The sequence below is a fragment of the Tenrec ecaudatus genome, chromosome 3 (genome assembly GCF_050624435.1).
Source record: "Tenrec ecaudatus isolate mTenEca1 chromosome 3, mTenEca1.hap1, whole genome shotgun sequence".
Lineage (NCBI taxonomy): Eukaryota > Metazoa > Chordata > Mammalia > Afrosoricida > Tenrecidae > Tenrec > Tenrec ecaudatus.
Genome location: NC_134532.1, coordinates 218489992 through 218516946, shown reverse-complemented (window position 1 = coordinate 218516946; position 26955 = coordinate 218489992). Strand labels below are relative to the sequence as shown.

Here is a 26955-nt window from a genome sequence, read left to right as displayed (position 1 = left end):
TATCGTTTCATCCATTCACTTGAGTGACTCTACATTCAAGAGCAAGTTTCAGAGTCTCTTCTGATAGCCACTTTGGTCTTTTCTTTCCTGTTTTCCTAATGATTTTTTGCTTTCTTAATGCATGAATATTCTGTTTTGCTTTGTTCATTTTATTGGGAGCTCTTTTTTTTCTTTTTCTTATTTTTTTTTATTTTAACAATTTATTGGGGCTGATACAATTCTTTTCACAGTTCATACATATACATACATCAATTGTATAAAGCACATCTGTACAGTCTTTGCCCTAATCATTTTTTTCTCTTTTCTTCTTTTACATTTTATTAGGGACTCAAACAACTCTTACCACAATCCATACATATACATACATCAATTGTATAAAGCACATCCATACATTCCCTGCCCCAATCATTCTCAAGTCATTTGCTCTCCACTTAAGCCCCTTGCATCAGGTCCTCTTTTTTTTCCCCCCCTCCCTCCCCTTTCCCCCCTCCCTCATATGCCCTTGGTAATTTATACCTCGTTATTTTGTCATATCTTGCCCTATCCGGGGTCTCCCTTCCCCCCTTCTCTGCTGTCCCTCTCCCAGGGAAGAGGTCACATGTGGCTCCTTGTAATCAGTTCCCCCTTTCCAACCCACTCACCCTCCACTCTCCCAGCATCGTCCCTCACACCCTTGGTCCTGAAGGTATCATCCACCCTGGATTCCCTGTACCTCCAACCCTCATATGCACCAGTGTACAGCCTCTGTCCTATCCAGCCCTGCAAGGTAGAATTCGGATCATGGTAGTTGGGGGGAGGAAGCATCTAGGATCTGGGGGAAAGCTGTGTTCTTCATCGATACTACCTCACACCCTAATTAACCCATCTCCTCTCCTAAGCCCCTCTATGAGGGGATCTCCATTGGCCGACACTTGGGCCTTGGGTCTCCACTCTGCACTTCCCCCTTCATTTAATATGATATATATATACACATACATATATACATATACACATATATACACATACATACACACACTTATATCTTTTTTTTTTTTGAATGATGCCTTATATCTGGTCCCTTGGGCACCTCGTGATCGCACTGGCCAGTGTGCTTCTTCCATGTGGGCTTATTTGCTTCTGAGCTAGATGGCCGCTTGTTCACCTTCAAGCCTTTAAGACCCCAGACACTATCTCTTTTGATAGCCGGGCACCATCAGCTTTCTTCACCACATTTGCTTGTGCACCCATTTGTCTTCAGCGATCCTATCATGGAGGTGTGCAGTCAATGATATGATTTTTTGTTCTTTGATGCCTGGTAACTGATCCCTTTGGGACCACTCGATCACACAGGCTGGTGTGTTCTTCCATGTGGACTTTGTTGCTTCTGAGCTAGATGGCCGCTTGTTTATCTTCAAGCCTTTAAGACCCCAGTCACTATCTCTTTTGATAGCCGGGCACCATCAGCTTTCTTCACCACATTTACTTGTTCACCCACTTTGACTCCAGCCGTTGTGTCGGGAGAGTGAGCATCATAGAGTTCCAATTTAATAAAAGAAGGTATTCATGCATAGAGGGAGTGTTTGAGTAGAGGCCCAAGGTCCTTCCGCCACCTTAATACTTGACCTATAAATATAGACACAAAGATCTATTTCCCCAACCTCCTATATATATTTGCATGTACCTGTCTTTGTCTAGACCTCCATGAATGCCCTTTGACTCCTAGCTCTTTCCTCCATCTCCCTTAACCTTCCTCCTGCCCTACTAGCATGCTTCATCGCCACCTGGGCTAGAGTATACCTCTTCTCTAAGCAACCTTACCCTTGATCATTTCCCACCAGGCCTGCCACTCCCCCTTCTCTACCATTTGGGGTCCCATGTTTTTCCCTTGTCCCTGGGTTTGTTAACACCACTTCCTTACCCCCCCCTACCCCCCCACCCCAAGTCCCCCCGGAACTGTCGGTCCCGTTGTTTTTCATCCAGATAGTTCATCCAGCCTGTCCTATTCAGACAGACCTGTGGAGTCACTAACATGCACGAAAACTAGACAGAGGAACACAAAGCAACAGTATACAACAACCAGACAACAAAACAACCAAAACAAACCACTGAAAAAGAACAGAACAAAACAGTTCACAAGAGAAAAGCTTGTAGTTAGTTCAGGGATCGTTTGCTGGCCCTTAGGAGCGTTTTCCAGTCCAGTCTGTTGGGGCACCACGCCCTGGCCCCAAAGTCCACTTTCAGCATTCCCTGGGGACCTTGCCACTCCATTCCCTTGCTGTTCCGCTGCACTCCCCCAGTGATTTGCCTCGGTGTGGTGGGATCAGGTCAGGTGCAATTCCCACACTGTGTCTCCGGTGCTGTCCCCTGTATCGTCCTTAGTCACTGAGGGGCATCATGTCTCATAGTATCTTTTTCTTTTTCCCCTCCCTCCCCGCTCCCCTCTCCCTCATGAACCCTTGATGATTTATAAATTATTATTTTGTCATATCTTGCCCTGTCTGGCATCTCCTTCATCCACTTTTCTGTTGTCCATCCCCCAGGGAGGTGGTCACATATAGATCCTTGTAATCAGTTCCCCCTTTCCAACCCACCCTCCCTCTATGTTCCCAGTATCGCCACTCACACCACTGGTCCTGAAGGGATCATCCGCCCTGGATTCTGTGTTTCTGGTTCCTATCTGTACCAGTGTACATCCTCTGGCCTAGCCAGACTTGAAAGGTAGAATTGGGGCGGGAGGGGGGGGCAGCATTTAGGAACTAGAGGAAAGTTATATTTTTCATCGTTGCTACATCGCACCCTGTCTGGCTCTCCTTATTGGGAGCTCTTACAGGTGTCATAACATCCCATTATTCAAATAGATCATGCATATTTATACAGTTGCTACTATAATCAGTTCCAAAACATTTACTTTCTTCTTGAATTCTTTGATATCAGCTCCCCTTTATTCCTTCCTTCCCTTCCCTCCAGGAACCCTTGTTATTTTTATTTATATATATAAATACATATATAAACACATATATATCCGTATCTTACACCATCTGATATATCCATTCACCTACAATTCTGTAATGTGCTCCCCTCTACTGGGGTTAAACAGTCATCATTGCTATCAGTTTCCCCGTTCCCCACCCCTCCACCTTTCCTGTATCGTCAGGGAATCATTACTCCTGTTGCTGTTCCTAAAGGGTCATCCATCCTGGCATTCCTGCATACAACGAACTTAATTATACATGTGAACATATGTAGGTCTAACAGTTTTAATGAGGTTAAACCTAAGCCTTAATAAAGGAGGGAATATTAAAGAACTAGAGCAGCAGTTCTCAACCTGTGGGTCTCAATCCCTTTGGGGGTTGAACTACCCTTTCACAGGAGTCACCTAAGATCTTATTTCCGATTGTCTTAGGAACTGAGACACCGCTCCTCTATCCATCTCCACACGAGTTTGCCCACATGCAGATACGCTTACATATGGGTCGCCACAATATGATGAACTGTATTAGAACCACTAGAGGATAGTTGTGTGTTTCATCAGTGCTATACCACACCCTGAATTCCTCATGCCCTGCACCATGTGGTCCCTCTGTGAGGACCTGTCCAATTGACTTGCAAGTGGGCTTTGGGTCTCCACTTGTCCAGGTTCCTTCACATCAATTTGATTGCTTGCTTTAGAACCTCTGTTACCGATTTCCATCAACACTTCATGATCACACAGGCTGGTGTGCTTTTTCCATGTGGGCTTTTTTGCTTCCCTGCTTGATGGCCACTTGTTTGACTACAAGCCTTTAAGACCCCAGATGCTATATGTTTTAATAACCCGGTACCATCAGCGTTCTTCACCACATTTGCTTATGCACCCATTTTGTCTTCAGTGATCATGTGGGGAAGGTTAGTATCACATAGTGCCACATTGTTAGAACAAATTGTTCTTGTACTTAGGTGAGATTTTAGTAGCGGCCCAAAGTCCATCTGCTTCTTTATTGTATTTACATATGTGTATATGTATAGACAAATACACCTATATTTATACCTATATATATAATTTTTTTGTTTTCATCTTTTTCTTTTTCTCCCTCCTGTCCCACTATCATGCTTACCCATTGTTCACCTCTCAGTTATTTCTCTCAGACTCTTTGATTGGTCATACCTGACCAGGAACACTACATCTCCCTCACTGTCAATTTTATAACCCTTGCTCTTCCCCTGTCCCTGTCATTATTGGCTCACCACTTACCCCTGCCTTCCCCCACCTCCCCTCCCCTCCCATACCATTGGTCCCAAAGCTGTCTCCATGGTGTTGGTTATCCTGCCTATCTTATATAGCTAGACACCAGAGAGAGAGAGAGAGAGAGAGAGAGAGAGAGAGAGAGAGAGAGAGAGAGAGAGAGAGAGAGAGAGAGAGAGAGAGAGACCATATAAATAGTTCCAAGACTAACTGGTATCCTGTGACCCAGAGTAGATGATTATCTCTGTGTTAAATAGTGAGCAGGGCCAGTTATAATCCCTCAGCCTGATCCCCTTTTCTTTCAGGGTGTCATATCCTGGGACCGCTTACCTAACAGCACTTATGTCCTGTTAGTCCTCAGCCTTCATGTCCGAAAGAAGCGCACCCTACAGGTCCCTATTGATCTTCCTGAAGTCAGGGATGGAATGGTCTAGTGCTGCCCCCACCCTCACCCTCTCTACAAGTCCATTTCACCTTTAGAATTTCATTGTGGTTCCCTTGTGGGTAACCCCCACCCAGTTTGGGTGAGGTGCCAAGAGTTGCCCCCAGGGTCGTCAGAAGTCTATGATCGTGATTCCTTGAGGGGCTTTGCTCCCATTGCTGGTCTGTTGCAGGCTTCTGTTGGTTTGCATGTGTGCATGTCAGACCAGCTGATCTCCTGGAACTGGATCTTCAAGGCTGTCCTCTCTAGCACTGTCATCACGCTAAGAGCTGAGGCCAGCCCTGCAGTCATCTCTGGGAGCAAGCTGTTCCGAGCAGGAACACCACCCTCAAGGATAGGCACACAGAAATGAAGTCTACTCTGGGTCTCCCTTTCCTGTGGAAAAGTATTTTAGTAGCGGCCCAAAGTCCAATTTGGACAATACCCTCTCCTTGGGTGAGTCAGTGCCCTGGTCCCACTTTGCTGTTAGTTTTCTTCCCCCACCCCTCTGTGGGCTGTAGAGGCATATGAGAGGGGTGAGGAAGATGCCTTGCAGTACAGGTGCTATCTGCATCTTTGTTTTTTTAATTTGTTTATTTTATTTATTTTTGTTTACTGACATATGTTTCATTAGGATTGGTCTGGCTCATGCCAGAATATTTGGTCCTCAGCCCAGGAATTGTGTGTTCTGTGCATTTCCCCATAGGCCTGTTTGGCTGTTTGGACTTACCTCAGTGGACTCATGTTGAACTTGATCTTTGTGCTTGGCTAACTTAACTCAGCATAATATCCTCCCGTTCTTTTCACTAGATGAGGTGTTTCATATTGTCATCACTATTTTTTAGGGATACATACTAATCAATTGTGTGTATATACTAGTTTTTTAATCCATTTTTCTATTGATGAAAATTTAGGCTATTTTCAATTTTTTGCAATAGTGAACTGCACAACAATGAACATTGGAGGGTAGATGTCTGGTCATGGCCTATTACATAATTCTCCTGGGTATGTGCCCATCAGTTGAATTGCTGGGTCATAAGGTATCTTAGTTTCCAACTGTTTTAGGTATTGCCAAATCGCTTTCCACAGTGACTGTACATATCTACAAGATCACCAGCAGTGAATTAGAGTCCCTGTCTCACCACACTCTCTCCAACATTTGCTGCTTTCTGGTTTGTTTTTTTAAGTGGGCTATCTTTGTGGGTGGTAGGTGGTGTCTCATAGTTGTTTTAATTTGCAATTCCTGAATGGTTAGTGATCTGGAACGTTTTCTCAGATGTGTATTGGCTATTTGGGTTTCCTCTTCTGTGAATCTTCTGTTCAAGTCTTTTGTCCACCTCCTCAGTGGGCTATTCATTTGTTTTTGTGGGTTTTTTGTTGTTGTTGTTGCTGTTGTAGGCTTGGAGGATGAGGATTCTGTAGATTTTAGTGATGAACTCTGCATCTAATACGTCATTTGTAAATATCTTCTCCTAGTCTGTGCGCTATCTTGCTCTTCTCTTGCTGCAGTCGTTGAGGTACACAGTGTGCTGTTTCGTATGTCCACCCGCCTATTTTATCTTCCTCTGAGAGTGTGTCCTTCCTTAATTCTAATAGCCCATGTATTCCCTGCACTAAGGTTCTTAGCTTTGTCCCAATTTTTCCATTGATGATCCTGAGAGTTTGGGGTTTTACCTCGAGGTCTGTGATCCATCTTGAATTTGTTCTTGTGTGTGGAGTGAGGTAAGGATCCTGCTTCATTCTTCTGCAGGTTCATATCTACTTTTGCCAGCACCATTTGTTGAACCAGAGCCTTCACTTCCAGTTTGATATTTTTGGGCCCTTATCAAAGATCAATTGTCTGTAGGCCACTGTTTTTATTTCTGGGTTTTCTGTTCTTACCCATTTGTCTGAGTATATCTCACAATACCAGTACCACATGCCTGATGTTCTTGATGTCATCCCATAACTCATCAGGTCTTCTGTCATCAGCGTTCACTGCATCAATTCTATTCTTGAGATGGTTTCTAAATTCAGGTGGGATGTTCTCCAGTTCTTCCTTTGGCTCTCGTGTACTTGTTTTGATTTTCTTCAGCTTCAACTTGAACTTGAATATGAGTAATTGATGGTCTGTTCTGTAATTGACCTTTGGCCTTGTTTTGGCTGATAAGATCAAGCTTCTTGTCTTTTTCTACATTTATAGTTGATTTGGTTCTTGTGCATTTCAGCTGGCAAGATCCACATATATAGTCACCATTTATGTGCTCTAAAGGATATTTGCAATGAATAAGTCATTAGTCTTATAAAATTCTATCAAGTAATTTTCAGTGTCATATCTATCACCAAGGCCATATGTGCCAGCTACTGATCCTTCCTTTTTGTTTCCGACTTTCACATTCCAGTCACCAGTAATTATCATTCAGTGCATCTTGAGGCACAGGGAATCCAGGGCGGATGATACCTTCAGGACCAGGGGTGTGAGGGGCGATACTGGGAGAGTGGAGGGTGAGTGGGTTGGAAAGAGGGAACCGATTACAAGGAGCCACATGTGACCTCCTCCCTCGGGGATGGACAACAGAAAAGGAGGTGAAAGGAGATGTCGAACAGGGCAAGATATGACAAAATAATAATTTATAAATTATCAAGGGCTCATGAGGGAGGGGGGAGCAGGGAGGGAGGGGAAAAAAAGAGGACCTGATGCAAAGGGCTTAAGTGGAGAGCAAATGCTTTGACAATGATGAGGGCAAAGAATGTACAGATGTGCTTTACACAATTGATATATGTATATGTATGGATTGTGATAAGAGTTGTATGAGTCCCTAATAAAAAAATTATCAGTGCATCTTGATTGCATTTGATTGATTTCAAACTGCCAAAAGTTGTAAAACTTCAATTTCTTCATCTTTGGTATTAATAGTTGGTAGATAAATATGAATAATAGTCACATATACTGATATTCCTTGTAGGTATATTAATATTAATGTTTCACTGAAGGGGTTGTATGTTTCAGTGTTCTGCCCGATGATTGAAAGGGATGCCATCCATTCCTTTTCAATTTTTAATTCCAAGTGTAGTAGATCATACAATTGTCTGATTCAAAATGGCCAGTAGCATCCATTTCAGTGATCTTTATGTGCTCCATTTCATTTTGACAACTTCCAAGTTTCCTGGCTTTAAACATCTTCATTTTACCTTCCACTATTACTGGATGTTTACAATATATATATATAGGTTTCAGCTCAAACCTAACCTATCTGTGTAACCTGCACCCAGTTCAAGAAGCAGAACGTTACCAGCATCTTGCACCTTGTTCTTCCTTCGGATCATGACTCCCATCCTCACTCCCAAGGGTGATTAGATACAAGGGGCTTCAAAAAATATATGGAAAGATAGAAGTAAAAGATCATGGAGTTTATCAACAAACTTGTTTTGAAATCTTACGTTTTTATTTTTACTAAACCTTGTCAGTGTGCTAGGCACAAAATTCTAACAATTCCTATTTTAACTATCAACTCATGAGACTGCTCTTTCTCTACATTTTCAATTGTAAGTATTCTGTATTCCCCTGTCAAGTATTATGTCTGAGTATTAGGTTGTGTGTTTCTTGTTTGGATTTTCTCTTCTTTTGTGTATTGTCTTCCTGTCATTATATATATGACAGAGAATGGATGTTGATACTATGACAGTAAAAAACCAAATATATATATTTGGCCCCAATTTTCTTCCAGTACATTCTTGTCTTTCAGATGAGGTGATCATTGTTCCAGCCCTGTTTATTAACTGGCTGTTTTCAAAGGATAATTGATTTCAAAGATAAAATGCCATTCTTTTCTGTGTATTAAAGTCTTATCAGAGCTGTTTCTGTATTGTCTGTCCTGTTCTGGGGATTTTTAACATATTCCTATTCAAATACCATGTGTATCATATTATAGTGATTTAGAAAATGTTCTGATAATGTGGTAAGGCAAGTCTTTTATTTTTCAAAACTTACATATCTTGCCTATTTGACTTTTCATATATATTTTGAAATTATCTTATTAGATTAAAAGAACCCTTCAGGGTCTAATTAGAATTTTATTAAACTTATTTTTGTTCAGCTCTTGTATGCCATTTCATATTAACTTAGCTTTTCCCTCATTTAGAGCCCTGTGCCTTTCTGGTTAAGGATCATTAATGGTATGTTGGATTAAGCATTGGACTGTTAACTGTATGGTTGGTAGTTCAAACACCCTAGCTACTCTACAGGATAAATGTATGGTTCTGTACAATTTTCATTAAGTCAAAACCAAAACAAAACAAAACAAAAAACTTTCATTAAGTCGCAGACACTAGAGAGCAATTCTCTGTCCCACAGGGTTGCTATGAGTTGGAGCTGACATGATAGCAGTGGCCCTTTCTTTGGGCATAGTGGGTTCTGTGCTGAGCTGCTAACCTCAGGGTCAGTAATTTCGAAACCACCAGCTCCTATGTAGGAGAAAGCTGAAGCTTCTACTGCCGTGAAACTGTCCAGTCTTGGAAATCCACATGGGAGGCTATTCTCTCCTATAGGGTCACCATGAGTCAGAATTGACTTCATAGTAGTGAATTTGGTTATAATTTCTTCCATTGTTAATAAAAATATTCGCATTTGCATTTTGGGTTGTTCTTGCTACAATTAAGGGAGCTTATGTCAGAGTGGGTGAGCGCACACAGATTCCAGTCATACTTGTTTGGGGCTGAATCCTGCCTCCTCTCTCTTTTTTAAAATCATTTTATTAGGGATTCATACCACTCTTATCACAATCCATACATATATCAATTGTGTAAAGCACATTTGTACATTCTTTGCCCTCATCATTCTCAAAACATTTGCTCTCCACTTAAGCCCCTGGCATCAGGTCCTCATTTTTCCCCTCCCTCTCCCCCACCCCCCTCCCTTATGAACCCTTGATAATTTATGAATTATTATTTTGTCATATCTTGCCCTGTCCGACATCTCCCTTCACCCACTTTTCTGTTGTCCATCCCACAGGGAGGAGGTCATATGTAGATCCTTGTAAATAGTTCCCCCTTTCCAACCTACCCTCCCTCTACGTTCCCAGTATCGGCACACACACCACTGGTCTTGAGGGGATCGTCTGCCCTGGATTCCCTGTATTTCTGGTTCCTATCTGTACCAGTATACATTCTCTGGTCTAGCCAGACTTGCAAGGTAGAATTGGGATCATGATAGTTGGGGGCGGGAGGGGAGGAAGCATTTAGGAACTAGAGGAAAGTTGTATTTTTCATTGTTGCTACATTGTACCCTGTCTGGCTCATCTCCTCCCTGAGACCCCTCTGCAAGGGGATCTCCAGTGGCCTACAAATGGGCTTTGAGTCTTCACTCCACACTCTCCCCCTCATTCACTATGGTAAGACTTTTTGTTCTGATGATGCCTGATACCTGATCCCTTCAACACCTCGTGATTGCACAGGCTGGTGTGCTTCTTCCATGTGGGCTTTGTTGCTTCTGAGCTAGATGGCCACTTGTTACCTTCAAGCCTTTAATACCCCAGATACTATAGCTTTTGATAGCCGGACACCATCAGCTTTCTTCACCCCGTTTGCTTATTCACCCATTTGTCTTCAGCGATTATATCATGGAGGTGAGCACACAATGTTATGATTTTTTGTTCTTTGATGCCTGATAACTGATCCCTTCGCCTGCCTCCTCCTCTTATTGCTCAGCTCAGGTTTATTCCAAGTAAAGCAAAATCTCACTTAGATGATTATATGAGGGGGCTTCAGAAAGTTCCTGGGCAGAGTTCATTGACTTTTAAATCCATATACTTTTGAAGCCCTCTCATATTAATGATATTTTACCAAAACTCTAGTTGTGTAATTGCAATGTTATTTGGTCTAAGGGTTTTCTGAAACCTTTGATATTTCTAAGATTTCTGTAGGAGATTGTCCTTGGGATTTCAGAATGGAGTATTCAAATGCAAAATCCAAGTAATAATTTTAATATATATTGCCTGATTTCACAGATCTACCTCTAATTAATTTGAAGGCATTTTTATATAAATGATTGCATGCAATAACATTTGTTTGTGAATTTTATTGCATTGTTTTAAGTTAGATAACTTAGATCTCAATGTGTCTCTAATGCTACATTTTTCTTTTTGTTTTCTTTTAAAAGCTGTTTCAGTCCTGAGCAAACCCAGTGTTAAGTCTGCTGTCCTACTTGAAGATGGGAAGAATCGAATACTGGAGGGAAAGGTAGATCATTGTAAATATGAATATATTTCACCCTTATAAGGGCCTTGATGGTGCAGTGTTTAAGCACTTGGCTGCTAACTGTAAAGGTTCATGGATTGGGCTTATCCAGTGGTTCCACGGGATAAAGACCTGGCATTCTATTTCTGGAAAGGTTACAGCCTATGGGACAGTTCTACTCTCTTCTGTGAGTTGGGATCTATTCAGTGACACATATCTACAACATTACCCATGGCCACTGAGTTGATTTCGATCCATAATGACCGTATGTTGTTTGCTGCCATCAAGTTGTTTCTGACTCATAGTGACCCTATTGGCCCTGCTCCATCCTCACAATTGTTATAGTTGAGCATATTGTTGAAGCCACTGTACCAATCCATCTCATTGGGGGTCTTTCTCCTTTTCCCTGACCCTTTACTTTAACAAACATGATGTTCTTTTCCAGTGACTGGTCCCTCCTGTCAACATGCCCAAAGCATGTAAGACAGCATCTTGCCATCCTCAATTGCAGGAGCATTCTGGCTGTACTTTTTACAAGACAGATTTGTTTGTTCTTCTGGCAGAGTAGAATTGCTCCCACAGGATTTGGGAGGCATAACGTTTTTCTGTTGTAGAGCAGCTGGTGGGCTGGAACCGCCAACTTTCCATTTAGTGGCCCAAAGCTTTATCCACTGTGCCGCCAGTAATCCTTAACAACAACATAACCCTCAGTCAGCAAATACTTGCTAGGTGTCTACTATATGCTGGACACTGAAGCTATGCAGGTCACTAAAGGGCTCTTTCTTCTCAAGGTGCTAATAGTCCAATTCGACTACAGAGCAGGTGGGAGGGGGTGGTGTAGTCCATCTCTGCACCACAATGAAGTAAGAGGGAGGAGCAGGGAGAGAGTGCTGAGAATACTGGGAAGGACAGCTAACTCCGTGTTTGTGTTGTTTCCTTTGCTTTGGGGAGGTAACCAGTAGAGGAGTCTGGGCTATCCTCTGACGTGGGTAAATATTAACTGAGTTGAGATCTCAAGAGTGGTTAGGGTGGGTCATCCTAGAGAGCTGGAGAACACTGAGAGCTGGGATTAAGGCTGGGGGATGTAATTCACAAAAGTAGCTTCTATGGTCGAGCTAGAGAGAGGATTGGTAGCAGAGATCCTGTCATCAAAGACCTTGTATATGAAATTGTGGGAGAGACAGCATAGTGGTCAAGGATGTGGACACTAGAGCCAAACTATCTATGTTCAAATTCCCACCCAACATAATCAACTTAAATTCTTTTAGTACAACGGGCATGTAAATTCAACCTATATCACAGGCCTTCCCAGATTGAAAGAATAAATACTTGTCCAAGGAGTGGAAAAAAAGGCATATTTCACAGAGGGAAGGCATTGCAGTCCTTTGTAGATGACTAGAATTTCTATATAAAAGAATGGAAATTATATAAATTATATATAAGTGAATGGAAGTGACCTGAGTTAGTTTATTGTGCCACCCGCTGGTAAACACATGTGGATTAATTGAAGAGCAGAGAGATAAATAGCTCGGTGAGCCTCACCTTTCGAGTTCTTGGGTCTCTTGCTTTGTGATGGTTGGACCAGGGTGCAGCTGCCTTAGCACTTCCCTGTTTCAGCTGACAATGCCGACTTCTTGCAAGGCATCCCTAACGAGAAGCTACATGGACCTACCTGATGCAGCCCTGGGTGTTGGAGCACCCATGTGGAGACCTCTGCCAGCACTGAGATGGTTACACATTCACTGACTTTCCTCCTGCAGTCGGTATCATTGCGACTGTTCTGTGAGATGGAGGAGGACTTTGTGGACTGGTGTTGGACATATGGGTTAATGTTGGACTTGTGGGCTTGGGCAGCATTGGGTTGGGATGTTTTCTTGATACGCACTTACCCTTTATATAAAACTCTCTTATAAATGAGTTGCTGTGGATTTGTTTCTCTAAAGTACCCAGACTAACACATGACCCCTCAGTGATTTTCAACTATGCTTCTTAAGAGTTGAAAGGCAGAGGTCTTCACAATTTTTTGGCCCTTTTCCTCAAAACCATTTTGAAAAGCCATATACCTTCCCCCAGCATATATTTTTAAACTGACACTTAAAATCTTCATCACAAATTTAAATAGTTGCAAAGGATGTAATTTCTAGTGTATTGTTAACACTAACATTTAAAAAAATGCTGCCTCATGGTTTCAGATTTATCTATTCAAATTGAAGTAACTGGACTCTGGCAATGTGGTAGCCACAATCATCTATGTTAAAAATATATGACCAAGCTCTTCCATAACAATTTTAAATTCTTGTGTTTTTCTTTTCCTCCTGGGACTCCCTTTTCTTTTTTATTCACAGATTTTAAATGTAATAGACTTTTATACTTAAGAATTCTCTTGAAAACCTCATGCTACCTCTCTATTACAAAACATGAGTATAAACTAAAGTTTTCTATGGCCATATGATTCTCAGTGTGCAAAATTGCCCTTCTAAATGATGTCAAGCACGGTTTAAAACAGTATGTTTTGCTGTTGTTGTTGTCATCAGGTGCTACCGCAGTGGTTCTAACCCATAGTGATAGCTGCAGGGTGCACGAACGTGAGGTCTTACTTATACATATGCTATAAATATTGAGAAGTTATTTCAGGCATACCTAGTTTTCTTCCACGTTACAGAGATTGTATTTTTTATTAACTGAAGGTTTGTGACAACCCCGTATCCAGTAAGTCTATCAGCACCATTTTGCCAGCAGCTTGTTTTCCCATGCTGTCTCTCTGTTCCATCTTGGTGATTCTCACAGTATTTCAGAATTTTAACAATGCTACTGTACACTTAGTACACTGCAGTATATCATGTAAGCATAACTTTTAAAGAATAATTTTATTAACAGATAGTTCACACATCTTGCCTTTTAATAGTTAACTTGTATTTAGGAGAGTTGTGTAATCATCACCACAAACCATTTTAGGATGTATCTTCTTCCTTGTACTCATTGTTGTTAACTCCTCCTTACCCACCAACCTTGCCAGCCATGCCCCTAGGAAACTATTAGTCCAGTGCTGTCTTTTATATGCACTGGGGGAAAATCCGTGTGGGTTTCTCGTTTGTGATATCACTGTATTGCTGTGGTCTGGAACTAAGTCTGCAATGAAATTTCTTTGAGGCTCTGCACTGAGTAAATCTGCTGCAAAAAAGCTGTTGAAAGGGTTACAGAGCAAAGATCGAGGGCTAAGGGGACCCGATCCATGGTACTTTCAATCACTTACATGTGTGCAGAAGTTGGGAGTGAATAAGGAAGACCACGGAAGAATCGATGCATTTGAATGCTGTTATTGAGTTACACTCTTGGAACAAAAATCTGACTTGGAAGAAACAACCAGAATGCTTCTGAGAAACAAAGATGGCAAGATGTCATCTCACATACTTTTGACATGTTATCAGGAGAGCCCAGTCCCTGGAGAAGGACACCATGCTTGGGAAAAGAGAAGATCAGAAAAAAAGAAGACTCTCAATGAAATGGAGTGACACAGTGGTGGTAACAACGAGCTCACACAGCAACTGGGGATGGCACAGGACCAGGCAGTGTTTCCTTCTGTTATAGATAAACCCAAACCAAACTCACTGCCATTGAGTGGATTCTGACTCATAGTGACCCTATAGGACAGTGTAGAACTGACCCTGTGGGTTTCTGAGACCATAACTCTTTACAGGTGTAAAAAGCCTTTCTTTCTCTTCAGGAGCTCTTGGTGGTTTCAAACTGCTGATTTGAGGTTAACAGCCCAATGCTTAACCACTGTGTCACCAGGGCTTCTATGTTGTACATAGGGTCACTGATTCCATGGCACTTAACAAAAGCAATGTGTCTGTGGAATAGCTAAAAATATTTTATATACCGTAAATAGATAATGAAATAGATGTTGTTCTTGTTAGGTACCACCGAGTCAGTTCCAAGCCATAGTGACCCAATGAACAGCAGAATGGAGCACTACCCAGTCCTGCCCCACCCTCACAATTGCTCTCTGCCTGAGCCCATTGTTGCAGCCACTGTGTCAATCCATCTCCTTGAGGACCTCCTCTTTTTCGCTGCCTCTCCACTTTACCAAACACAATGTCCTTCTACAGGTACTGATCTCTCCTGACATGTCTACAGAATGAAAGTTGAAGTCTTGCCATTCTTGTCTCTCAGGAGCCCTCTGCTCTCACTTCTTCCAAGTCAGATCTGTTTGTCCTTTTAGCAGCAGTCCATGATGCTTTCAATAGTCTTCTCTACATCCACAGTACAAATGCATTGAGTCTTCGCTGGTCTTCCTTATTCATTGTCCAACTTTCACATGCATATAAGGCAAAGGAAAACACCATGGCTTGAATGAGGCGCACCTCAGCCCCCAAAATAACATCTTTGTTTTTAGTACTCCAAAAGGGATCTTGTGCAGCAGAATTACCTAATGGAAAGTATCTTTTGATTTATTGACTGCTGTGTTCATGAGTATTGATGGTGTATCCAAGCAAGATGAAATCCTTTATTGTACTGTGGTGGCTTGTATGTTGTAATGTTGGAAGCTAAATCACAGGTGTTTTAAATGCCAGCAGAGTCACCCAAAGTAAACAGGTTTTAGCAGAGTTTGAAGAGTAAGAACAGATTACAAGGAAGGGCTAGGCTGTCCATTTTTGAGGAATGAGCCACTGAAAACCTTATGGATAGAATTGAAATGTTCTCAGATATTGAATGAAATGAATAGGGGTGATTTTTCCTCTTAGTTTGTGGATCTATGAATTCATATTGCATATTGCTAGAATGAGACAAGAAGAAAATTGTTGTTTAACCTTATTATTTTTTTTTTTTACTTTTAGTAAATGCAAGTTTTGAGAAACTTTGTAGAAGTAGAAGGGAATAAATGGAGCCTGGTTACTGCAATGCTACTTAATTCCTTTAAGCTTTTCCTAGTCATTTGAAAAAAGCCCTACAAGATGCTTAATCATAAATAAAAGACACATTTTAATTGTTTCTCATATGACAATTCTTTTATTTTTTCTGAAAGGACAGACAAAGAAATGATCCAATTTGTAAAAAGATGTTTTACTCATTATTGGAGTCATTTGCTTTCTCAATGTTCAAATATATAGCAAAGTGGCTTTATCGAGACTCCACAAGTGATTACTAATTGGCACCTTTTCATATAGAGATCTTGTCTCTGTTCTCTTGATGTTCTCAAAAAGTATTGGAAAAATAGAAATGCTAGTTCACTACACATTTTTCAGTATAATATCTTTTAAAATTATTTTTCTTAACACATGGTTTACATATGTTGTCAAAACCTTGCAAAGCTAGCTCATTCAGTTAATGAAAAGATTGGGCAAATAACCAAATTGGAAAATCTCATTCTTGTCAAATTAGGCAGCCAAATTGGACTTGTTTTGATGTCTGAGAAAAGTCTGACTTTGTATTTGAATGAAAATAACTGGGTTATTATGTGTTTCTGGAGAATATTATGGAAAAAATAGCCTCCCCACTGCCATTATGTCCAGTCCAACTCATAGGTATATCGTGCCCAAACGCCCTGCCATCGAGTTGATTTTCACTCATAGTGACCAATAGGACAGAATGAAACCACTCCATGGAATTCCAAGGCTATACATCTTTATAGGATCAGATTGCTCCATCTTTCTCCCATGGAACAGCTGGTGGGTTTAATGGCTGATCTGGTTAGTTCCCACTGCTTAGCCCACTGTGTGACTAGGGCTCCAACTGTAAACAACCGAGAAATAAGTTATGGAAAAATTTTATTAGAAAAATGATTAGAAACAGCTTGTTTGTCAGTTTGTTCTACTGTGGTGGCTTGTGTGTTGCTGTAATGCTGGTAGCTATGTCACTGGTGTTTCAGATGCCAACAGCATCACACACAGTGAACCAGTTTCAATAGAGCTTCCAGAAGAAGGACTCAGTTCCCTACTTAAAAAAAAATTTTTATTGACATATCTTACTCATTCCAATATATCCCTTCCCTTCCCATACAGTTCTGTTGTTTAATCCCATTGGATGATTTACCACTTCTGAGGCAGGAGCTGCTGAAAACTTTTATGTACCACTTTGAAAAATTGTCAGATACCAAAAACCTAATTAATGGAAACAGAACATTGTCAGAGATAGTGCCAGAGCATAGCTCTCTCAGATCTGGGGGCACTTGAATTGTGACTAAGGAGGAGTTGATTTCTCAGAGTGGAATTGATCATGGTGACGTGAGCTGGGTAAAGCCTGTGGGAATGGAGACTGAGCTCTTCGTATTTTGAGATCCTTCATACTTTGAGAAGTATGGGTCTAGGAAAATTGGAAGTCATAAAAATGAAATGGAACGCAGAAAGATAAATATCCTAGGCATTAGTGGGGTGAAATAGACTACTATTTTCTATTTGAATTAGAAAATCATATGTTGTTCTACATTGGGAATAACATAATCTGAGGAATGGCATGGCATTCATTGTCACAAAGGATACTGCAAAATCCATCACAAAGTAGAATGTTCTATGTGATAGGATTATATCTACCCACCTTCAAGGAAATTCAATCACTAGTATTCAAATTTATGCACCAGCCACCAAAGCTAATGATGAAGAAATGGAAGAATCCTACCAAAGTCTTCAGCCAGAAATTAATCCAACATGCATTTAAGATGTATGAAGAAGAAGCTGACATCAGGATTGGAGGAAGGCTTATTAACAATGTGTGATATGCAGATGATACAGCCTTAATCTTGAAAGTGAGGATGACCTGAAGTAATTGCTAATAAAGTTCAAAGTTTGCAGTGTTCACTATGAATTAAAACTTAGAGGACTAAGGTGTGCCTGACCCATGCCATGATATTTTCCATTTCCTCATATGCATGTGAAAATTGGATATTGAATAAGGAAAACCGAAGAAAAGGTGATGCATTGGAATTGTAGTACTAAAGAAGAATATCGAAAAGTACCATGAACTGCTAAAAGGACAGACAAATCTGGCTTGGAAGAAGTATGGCCAGTCTCCCTGATATGATTGCTGAAGACAATTGTCTGCATAAGCAGATGTGGTGAAGAAAACTGATGGTGCCCGGCTATCAAAAGATATATAGTGTCTGGATTCTTAAAGGCTTGAAGGTAAACAAGCATCCATCTAGCTCAGAAGCAACAAAGCCCACATGGAAGAAGCACAATGGCCTGAGTGATCACGAGATATTGAAGAGATGAGGTATCAGGCATCAAAGAACAAAAAAAATCGTATCATTGTGAATGAGGGGGAGTGCAAAATGGGGACCCAAAGCCCATCTGTGGGCAACTGAACATCCCCTTACAGAAGGGTCCTGGGAGGGGGAGAGCCAGTCAGGTTACAGTGTAGCAATGATGAAACATACAACTTTCCTCTAGTTCCTACGTGCTCCCCACTCCCAACTCTCATGATCCCAATTCTACTTTACAAATGTGGCTAGACCAGAGGATGTACACTGGTACAGATAGGAACAGGAAACAGGGAATCCAGGCCGGATGATCCCTTTAGGACCAGTGGTGAGAGTGGCGATACTGGAGGGTGGAGGGAAGGTGGGGTGAAAAGGGGGAACTGATTACAGGGAGGGAGCAGGGGTGGGGCAGGGAGGGGGAAATGAGGAGTTGATACAAATGGCTCAAGTAGAAAGAAAATGTTTTGAAAATAATGTTGACAACAAATGTATAAATGTGCTTGACACAATGGATATATGTATGGGTTGTGATAAGAGTTGTACGAGCACCCAATAAAATGATTTTAAAAAGAAAGCAGGAAAAATTAAAAACTGAAACAACCTTTTTATAAAAAGGCATAATTTGTGGCAGACAGGGAACTTACTGGTTTTGCCACCATGACAATGCGCCTGTTCACACAACCATTTCAGTGCCCCAGTTCTTGGCAAAAAACAGTATGCCTCTCTTGTCCCACACATCTTACTCACCTGACTTTGCTCCATGTGACTTCTATGTGTTTCCACAAATAAAGAGGGACATGGAAGGACATAGAAGAGGTGAAGAAAGAAAAACAAGGGAGGTGCTATCAATCATCTGAACAGATGAGTTTGAAAACTGTTCCCAAGAATGAAATCACAGATTTGACAAATCTGTTTGAAGATGTTTTGTAAAAAAAAAAAAAAATTAAATACATAGCTTTAAAAAAATTCTGTTTTTTGGGTGGCTACTCCCTCATATGGTCATCTATAAGGCCTGCCAGTTTATCTGTATCTTTAACCAACAATGAATGACATGATTTATGAGGGATGCACACAAGTAAGGGTTTATGGGCAGATTTTCCATTTCTGGGGGCAAAAATCAGTAACCTATGGGAATTTCTAACATTGAAAAGTGGTACTAATTGGTAGAGCTACAAATCAAATTTATTCTCAAGAACAATAATTCATAGTTGAAAAATATAAAGAGAAAATTAAGTGAGAGACATCTAGTGAAAATAGAGAATAAGGATGAAAATGTGAAAATAAATAATAGCTATAATCATTATTTCACACTTAGAAATGTACATCTTTCTTTTGTGGAAATTAGAAAAGACCATTGGCATGTTCCATTCTCCTTATAGGAATATCCTGGACCACTTAGATTCTACCTCTTCTTTCACTCAAATGACCTTTCCCCCAGAAGCTGCTCTCTCTCTCTCTCTCTCTCTCTCTCTCTCTCTTTCTCTCTCACACACACACCCACACCCACACACACAAAGTGATTGCACTTCCTGGAGAACATTTATTCTCTAGAATAAAACCCCCAAACTAAACCTATAGAGCCGATTCTGCGTCATAGAGACCGATCTAGAGTGTTTGAGGCTTTGTAAATCTTCACCGGGCTATCTCATCTTTTCACCTGGTATGAACCAGCATTTTAATGCCTACCTGACCACCTTTATACCTATGCCATATATGTCTCAATAGTTATGACAGACATCCATGTTACTGTACTGTAGTGTACTTTGTATTGTATTAAAATGAACGTTCCCTTCTTACAAATAAAATGTTTTCTATATAGCAGTGTATGTTTTGAACCGTAGCCAGCACCATCCAACCTAATTCTTGCGTGTTTCTTGAGCTTCGAAGCATTCACTGTTTAGTTTTCTTCCAAAACTATGATCAGTAAGTACTCCATGACTCACAAATGCAGCAAGCCATAGCAGCAGCAAGAAGCAAAGGAGAAGAAGCTATTTGGATGCGAAACAAGGTTATCGAACACTAAGAAGGTAGAAATCAGGAGTGCTAGTCCTCATGATGTAGGCAAATTCACATAACACTCAAAACATATACTCCCCTATTTCACAGAACGTATCAGAGGCATTAAGTGACAAAAGACTGGTTAAAATGGCCATTTTAACCATTTTAGGTCAACAATCCAGTAGCATTCATTTTATTGTGCACTCATTGCTATATTTCCAAAACCTTCCCATTACCCACAACAGAAACTCAGTACCCCTTAAACAATAACCCCATTCTCTGTTGCCCCCATAGACCCTGGCAACCTCTAATCTGCTTTCTGTCTCTGTAAATTTGCCCGTTCTAGAAAGCTTTATAAGTAGACTCCACAATGCAGGCATACCTCAGAGGTATTGCAGGTTTGGTTCCGGAACCCCGCAATAAAGAGAATATCACCATAAAATGAGTCACTAAGATATTTTGGTTTTCCGACAAATGTCAAAGTTACGTTTGCACCATACTGTAGTCTATGAAGTGTGCAATTCTGAAACAGTGTGAAATACTGTGAGGGTGACCAAAATGTGAGATAGAGACACAAAGTGAGCACACCCTTATGGAAAAGTGACAGTGATAGACTTGCTGGATGCAGGGATGGCCCAAAACTTCCATTTGTAAGAAATTCTGTATCAGCGAAGTACAGTCAAGTGAAACACAACAGGGCAAGGCATGCCTGGGTAATATTCTAATGAAATATCTTCCATTTTTCATAGAATCGTATTTCTTTAACAAGCCAGACATCAAGAAGTTCCATCAGATTTCCCCCTCAGCCAGCCAGTGTCGTGCTGGCCGACCCGCTGTCTCCTGACCACAAGCAGAAGAGCGTCGGCTCCCTGGCTCTACCCAGCTGCTTGATTCCTCGGGGTCATCAGGAGGCTTCAGGTGGACAGAGGAAGGAATGTAAAGAAAAGCATATTCTGAGAGAAAATAGCAGTGAGCATGTAAAGAAGGAGAGCATGAATCACACAAGGAAACGTTGTGCTTCTGATTCTAAAGCAGAGAAAACCAGTAAACAGATGGCACTGGAAGAGGAGGAGGAGGTTGGAGCCCATCTCAATTCTGGGAATGCAAACCAGTTTTGTGATATTAGGTATCTCAAAGATTGGGAGAAAAGCCAGTTGATTGAATTCCTCAAACAGGCACCAGCCCTGGTGGTAACTCTGATATATAAGGATGGTTCAACTCAGCTAAGAACTGGTCAGGTTAGTAAACAATGTGTGTGTGTGTGTGTGTGTGTGTGTGTGTCGGGGGGGGGGTCTATTGTGGGAAGGAAACAGTGTGAAAGAAGCCCACATTCAGATGTCTGGTTTTGATAGGAGAGTAGAAATAATTGAAGTTTTTCTGTTTTCTCCAGTGTGATTAACAGTATCCCAAAGCTATTGTGCACTTCAGTAGTTGGTAAGATTGCTTCTAATCTAATCTTAACTAACAATTGGCTCATATTAATAGGATTTATATGAACATTCTGTGTTTTAGATCTTAAAATGGGATAAATTCTTTTAATAATTAATTTAGAAACAATCTTTGATGTGGTACTTAAATGATAAAACATTGCTTTCCCCCCTAGTGGAATACAAGTAATTTTTTATATCTATACTTAGAATTTTGTGATACTTTCCTTCCTTAAAATGCACATTTCTGATGATTCTCTCCAACCAGACCCCTTCAAAATCCAGGAACTAGTATCCTCGGTGCCCAACACATCTCTGCCTTTAATATTTATTTTAGACCTTAAAAATAACTGCATAAAACCAGCTTCTAGACCATTGTAGCACATGTAAAGGAGCTCTGGTAGCTCTGTTGGATAAACAGTGGGTTGTTAACCACAAGTTCTGCAGTTTGAATCCACTAGCCACGCTGAGGGAGAAAGATGAGGCTGCCTGCTCCCTGGAAGATCTACAGTCTTGAAAACTCCAGGGTCACTGTGAGTCTGAATCAACTTGGTGGCAGTGGGCTTAGTTATCATTGTGTATGAAGCAGATACTTTGACTTTACACATATTGTTCGGTGCAGTTGAGCTGGTTCTGACTTAGAGCAACCCCACATACATGGCCTGGTTCTTTGATAGCCTGGGAATTGCTATGTTGGAGCCCGTTGTTGGAGCTGCTGTGTCAGCCCACCTCGTCAAGTATCTCTCTTTTCGCTGTCCCTCTGCCTTACTGAGCATGATGTCCTTTTCCTGGATGATCTCTGCCAGGTGCCCTGGTGTCATAATGGTTATGCACTGGGCTGCTAACCACAGAGGTGGTAGTTCAAAACCACCAGCTGCTCTGTGGGAGAAGGATGCGCCTTTCTATTCCAGTAAAGATTTAGTCTCAGAAATCCATAGGAGAATTTATACCCTATCCTATAGGGTCTGGGGTCGATATGAGTCAGAATCAGCTCCATGGCAGCGAGTTTGATTCGGGGAGACCACAATACTTTCAATGTTCTTTGCCAACACCAAATTTTACATACATTCGTTCTTATTCATTGTTCGGCTTTTACTTGCATGTGAGGCATTATAAATACTCTGCTTGGGTCAGGTGTTCCTTAGTTCTCAAAGTGACATCTTTGTTCCTTGTCATTTTAAAGTGGTTGTATATAGCAGACTGGCACAATGAATACGCTCTTTGATTTTTTTACTGTGCTCTTTTAAAAAAAGTCTTATTGGCATATAATTCATATATCATACAATTCAATAGTTCAGTCACATCAAGAAGAGTTCTGAAATTATCAGCACAATCAGTTTTAGAACATTTTCTTCATTCTTGTCCTCATTGTTTTTATCTCCTCATTTCCCCCCTTCCTCTGCCATACCACTTACGGGACCTTTGATCCAGTTATTGTCTCTAGAGATTTACCTGTGCTGGATTTCACATACAGAGAAGCATTTTAAAAACCTCACACCAATAACAAGTAAAAGATAAAAACCTCAATTGAAAAAGAAGCAGAAAGTATTAAAAACTAGCATACATTTAAATAATAAGGGAGATCAAATACAAGGTGCTAAATGTTAGCCTGTGTGTGCAACAGTTCACTTTCGAATGTATTCTGCACGATAGCAAGGTCATTCATCTCTCTGGTCCACTGTCAGAGGTGAGTTATCAGGGGCCTAATCCACATGTATTTCCTTTTCACTTAAAAAAAAAAACTGAAACAATTTTAAAACGGTCAAAGGGAGATCAAATGATAAGATACTACATTTTGACCTAACCATGTCTGCCATCAATGACTTTGCAATGCCCTCGATCTGATAGCAAGAATATTCACATTCCTTAACAATGATCGGAGGGCATCCCCAGAGGCTTACTCCACTGCACCCTGCAGATGGATTTGGGCGTCCACTGTCCTCCACAGCCTTCTGCAAACAGGTGTTCACAATTTACAATCTGATACCATTTTTCCCTTTAGATTTGGATCACATCCTTTGATGTTTGATCGCTGCTTCCATGAACATTGATTGTGGATTCAAGTAAAATAAAATGCTTGACAACTTCAGTGTTTTCTCAGTTTATCGTGGTTCTATCTCTCGGTCCATGGTGAGGATTTTTGTTTCCTTGACACTGAGTTGAAAGTCATACTGAAGACTGTAGCTTTTGATCTTCCTCAGCAAGTGCTTCAAGTCCTCTTCGCTTTCAGTAAGCAAGGGTGTGTCATCTGCTGTTCATAAGCCTTCCTCCAACCCTGATGCCTTGTTTTGCTTTCTATAGTCCAGCTTCTCTGGTTATTTGCTCAGTACATGGATTAAATAAGTATGGTGACAGGCTACAACCCTGATGCACACTTTTCCTGATTTTAAACCATGCAGTATTCTCTTGCTCTGTTTTAATGGCTTGGTTTATGGACAAGTTCTGCATGCATACAATGAAGCGTACTGGGATATCTGCTCTTCACAATTTTATCATAGTTTGTTACAATGCACACAGTTGAATGCCTTTACATAGTCGATATAATATAAGGAAACATCTTTCTGGTGCCCTCTGCTTTCATCCAAGATCCACTTCTGAATCTTGTTTGAATTTCTGGCAACACTCTGTCAATGTCCTACTGAAACTATTGTTGAACAATCGTCAACAAAATTTTACTTGTATGTAATATTAATTATATTATTGGATTATTTCTATTTTCTGTTAGGTGCTTTTCTTTGGAATGGGTACAAATATGAATCTCTCCCAGTAGGTGGCTAAGGTAGTTGATGTCTAGATTTCTTGGCACGGGTGTGTGAGTGTTACCAGTGTTTCCTTAGCTTGTTGAAACATTTCAGTTGATATTATGTCAATGCCTGTAACCGTGTACAATGCCTTTAATACAGCTTGAATTTCTTCCTTCAGTACCATCAGTTCTTGATTACCTGCTACCTCTTTTTTTAAATTAATAAATCTTTTTATTGGGGCTCATACAACTCTTATCACAATCCGTACGTACATCAATTGAGCAAAGCACCCTTATACATTTGTTGCACTCGTCATTCTCAAAATTCACCTTCCACTTGGGTTCCTGGAATCAGCTCGGTTTCCCTTTTTTTCCCCCTCCCCCTCCTTCCCCACTCCCCCTTCCCCCTGGTCCCTTGATAGTTTATAAATAATTATTATATCTTATCTTACACTCCCTGGCGTCTCCCCTCACCCACCTCCCCATTGCCCATCTCCCAGAGAGGAGGTTACACATAGATCTCCAAGATCGGTTCTCCCTTTCTACACCCCCTTCCATCCTGGTGTCACCACTCCTACCGCGGGTGTTGAGGGGTTCGTCTGTCCTAGATTCCCTGTGTTTCCAGATCCCTACTGCACCGCTGTACATCCTCTGGTATAACCAGGTCCGCAAGGTAGAATTGGGGTCATGATAATTGGGAGAGGGGAGGAAGCGTTCAGGAACTAGAGGAAGGTTTTGAGTTTCATTGTTGCTACACTGAACCCTGAGTGACTCATCTCCTCCACACTACCCCTCTGGAAGGGATGTCCAGCTGTCTACAGATGGTCTTTGGGTTCCCATCATGCACTCCCCTTCATTCATGGTGATGTGATTCTCGCTACCACCCCACCTTTGTTGTTTGAGACCTGGTCTCCTCTGCCCTTCACAATCACCTATGTTGGTGTGCTGCTTCCGTGTGGGCTTTGTTGCTTCTGGGCTAGATGGCCACTTGTTTGCTTTCAAGCCTTTAAGTCCCCAGACGCTGTATCTCTCAGTAGCAGGGCACCATCAGCCTTCTTCACCACACTTGCTTGTGCACACTTTTGTCTTCAGCGATTATGTGAGGAAGGTGATCACACAATGATTGTTTTTGTTCCTTGGTGTCTGCTACATGGTCCATTCAGCACCTTGTATTCGCTTAGGCCGTGTGCTTCTTCTCTGTACCTACTACCTCTTGAATGATTGAAAGTCTACAAATTATTTTTGGCACAGTGACTGTATTCCTTCCATCTTCTTTTCATACTTCTTGTATTGTTCAATATTTTGCCTTATAGAATAATATTTCAATATTTTAACTCAAGACTTGAATTTCTTCTTCAGTTCTTTTAGCTTGAGATATGCCAAGAATTTTGTTTTTTTTACTTTTCAGCTTTCTAACCCCAGGTCTTTGTACATTTCATTTATAATATTTTACTTTTAGGTAAGAGCAAGTTTGAGAGTCTCTTCTGACATATACTTTGATCCTTTGATCTTTTCTTTCTTCCTTGTCTTTACCTTTTTCGTGTATGATGCTCTTGATGGAATCTCACAAATGGTCTGGTCTTTGTCATTAGCGTTCAGTGCTTTAAATCTGTTTTTGAGATGGCCTCTCAGTTCAGTTGGATAGACTCAAGGTCATATTTTGGTTCTCATGAACTTGTTTTAATTTTCTTCAGCTTTAATCTGAACTTACATATGAGCAATTGATGGCCTGTTCCACAGTCAATCCCTGGCATGGTTTTAGCTGCTGATTATTGAGCTTCTCCATAGTCTCTTCCCACAGATGTAGTCAATTTGATTCCTGTGAATTTGATTGCAAGTTGGCAAGGTTCACATATACAATCACTGTTTATGTTGTTGAATAAAGATTATTTGTGATAATAAACTCTTATTTGAAAAAAAGAATAAACTCTTATTTTTAAAAAATAGATCATTTGTGACTTTCGGTGGCAGGTCTGGAGAAGGGGCGGCAGGCGCCATGTCAGGCCGCGAAGGTGGCAAGAAGAAGTCCCTGAAACAACCCAAGATGCAGAACAAGGAAATGGACGAGGAAGAGAAGGCTTTCAAGCAGAAACAGAAGGAAGAACAAAAGAAACTGGAGGAGCTAAAGGCGAAGGCTGCGGGGAAGGGGCCCCTGGCCACAGGTGGAATTAAGAAATCTGGCAAAAAGTGAGCTGTTCTTGGTGGCTGAGGCAATGATGGCCCTTGATTCCATTCCTGTGTAGACATCTGGATTCCCTGCTAGAACTTTTGTTGCCACTTATAGTTAGAATGAAGTGTTGTCTTGGAGCCGGCTGTACATTTAAGAATAAACTTTTATAAAAAAGAAAAAAAAGGATCATTTGCAATGAAAAAGTCATTGGTCTCTCAAAATCCAGCTTAAATCGCACATAACAACCTGAGTAAAGAGTTTGTAAGCTTTCTGTAGCTAATTTTTCTAATCTTTAATATATAGAGAATACGTAGCTAATCAACTCATGTAGAATTTTCATGTGAATTACGCAAAAAAAAAAGTGTAACCTATCCATCATAAGCGAGGCAGCTTGGTATAGTACAAAGGATTTGGATTTTAGAATTCACTAGTAGTTGCTGTCTGCACTTTGACAAGTTACCTAGCCTGTCTCAATTTAAGATCCCTTTGTTTCTGAATGAGGAGAATAATATTCATTCTCATGATACCCAGAGATGGATATCTGCCATGAAAATAAAAGAAAGGAGATTGTCCTTTGTAAGTTAAAC

General features: G+C 40.9%; 2 protein-coding genes across 2 annotated transcripts in view; both read left to right on the top strand.

Moving 5' to 3' along the window:
* Positions 1-26955, top strand: part of POLN (DNA polymerase nu) — a 170886-nt gene that overhangs the window by 14390 nt on the left and 129541 nt on the right. Inside the window, exons 2-3 of the mRNA XM_075543610.1 lie at positions 10759-10838; positions 20778-21266. Of these exons, the coding sequence (XP_075399725.1) occupies positions 10759-10838; positions 20778-21266 (569 nt within the window). The remainder of the gene's footprint in view (positions 1-10758; positions 10839-20777; positions 21267-26955) is intronic.
* On the top strand, positions 26195-26420 carry LOC142443757 (translation machinery-associated protein 7-like). Its single transcript, XM_075545038.1, has one exon. It carries the CDS (start codon positions 26195-26197, stop codon positions 26387-26389), a length of 195 nt encoding a protein of 64 aa, XP_075401153.1. The 3' UTR covers positions 26390-26420.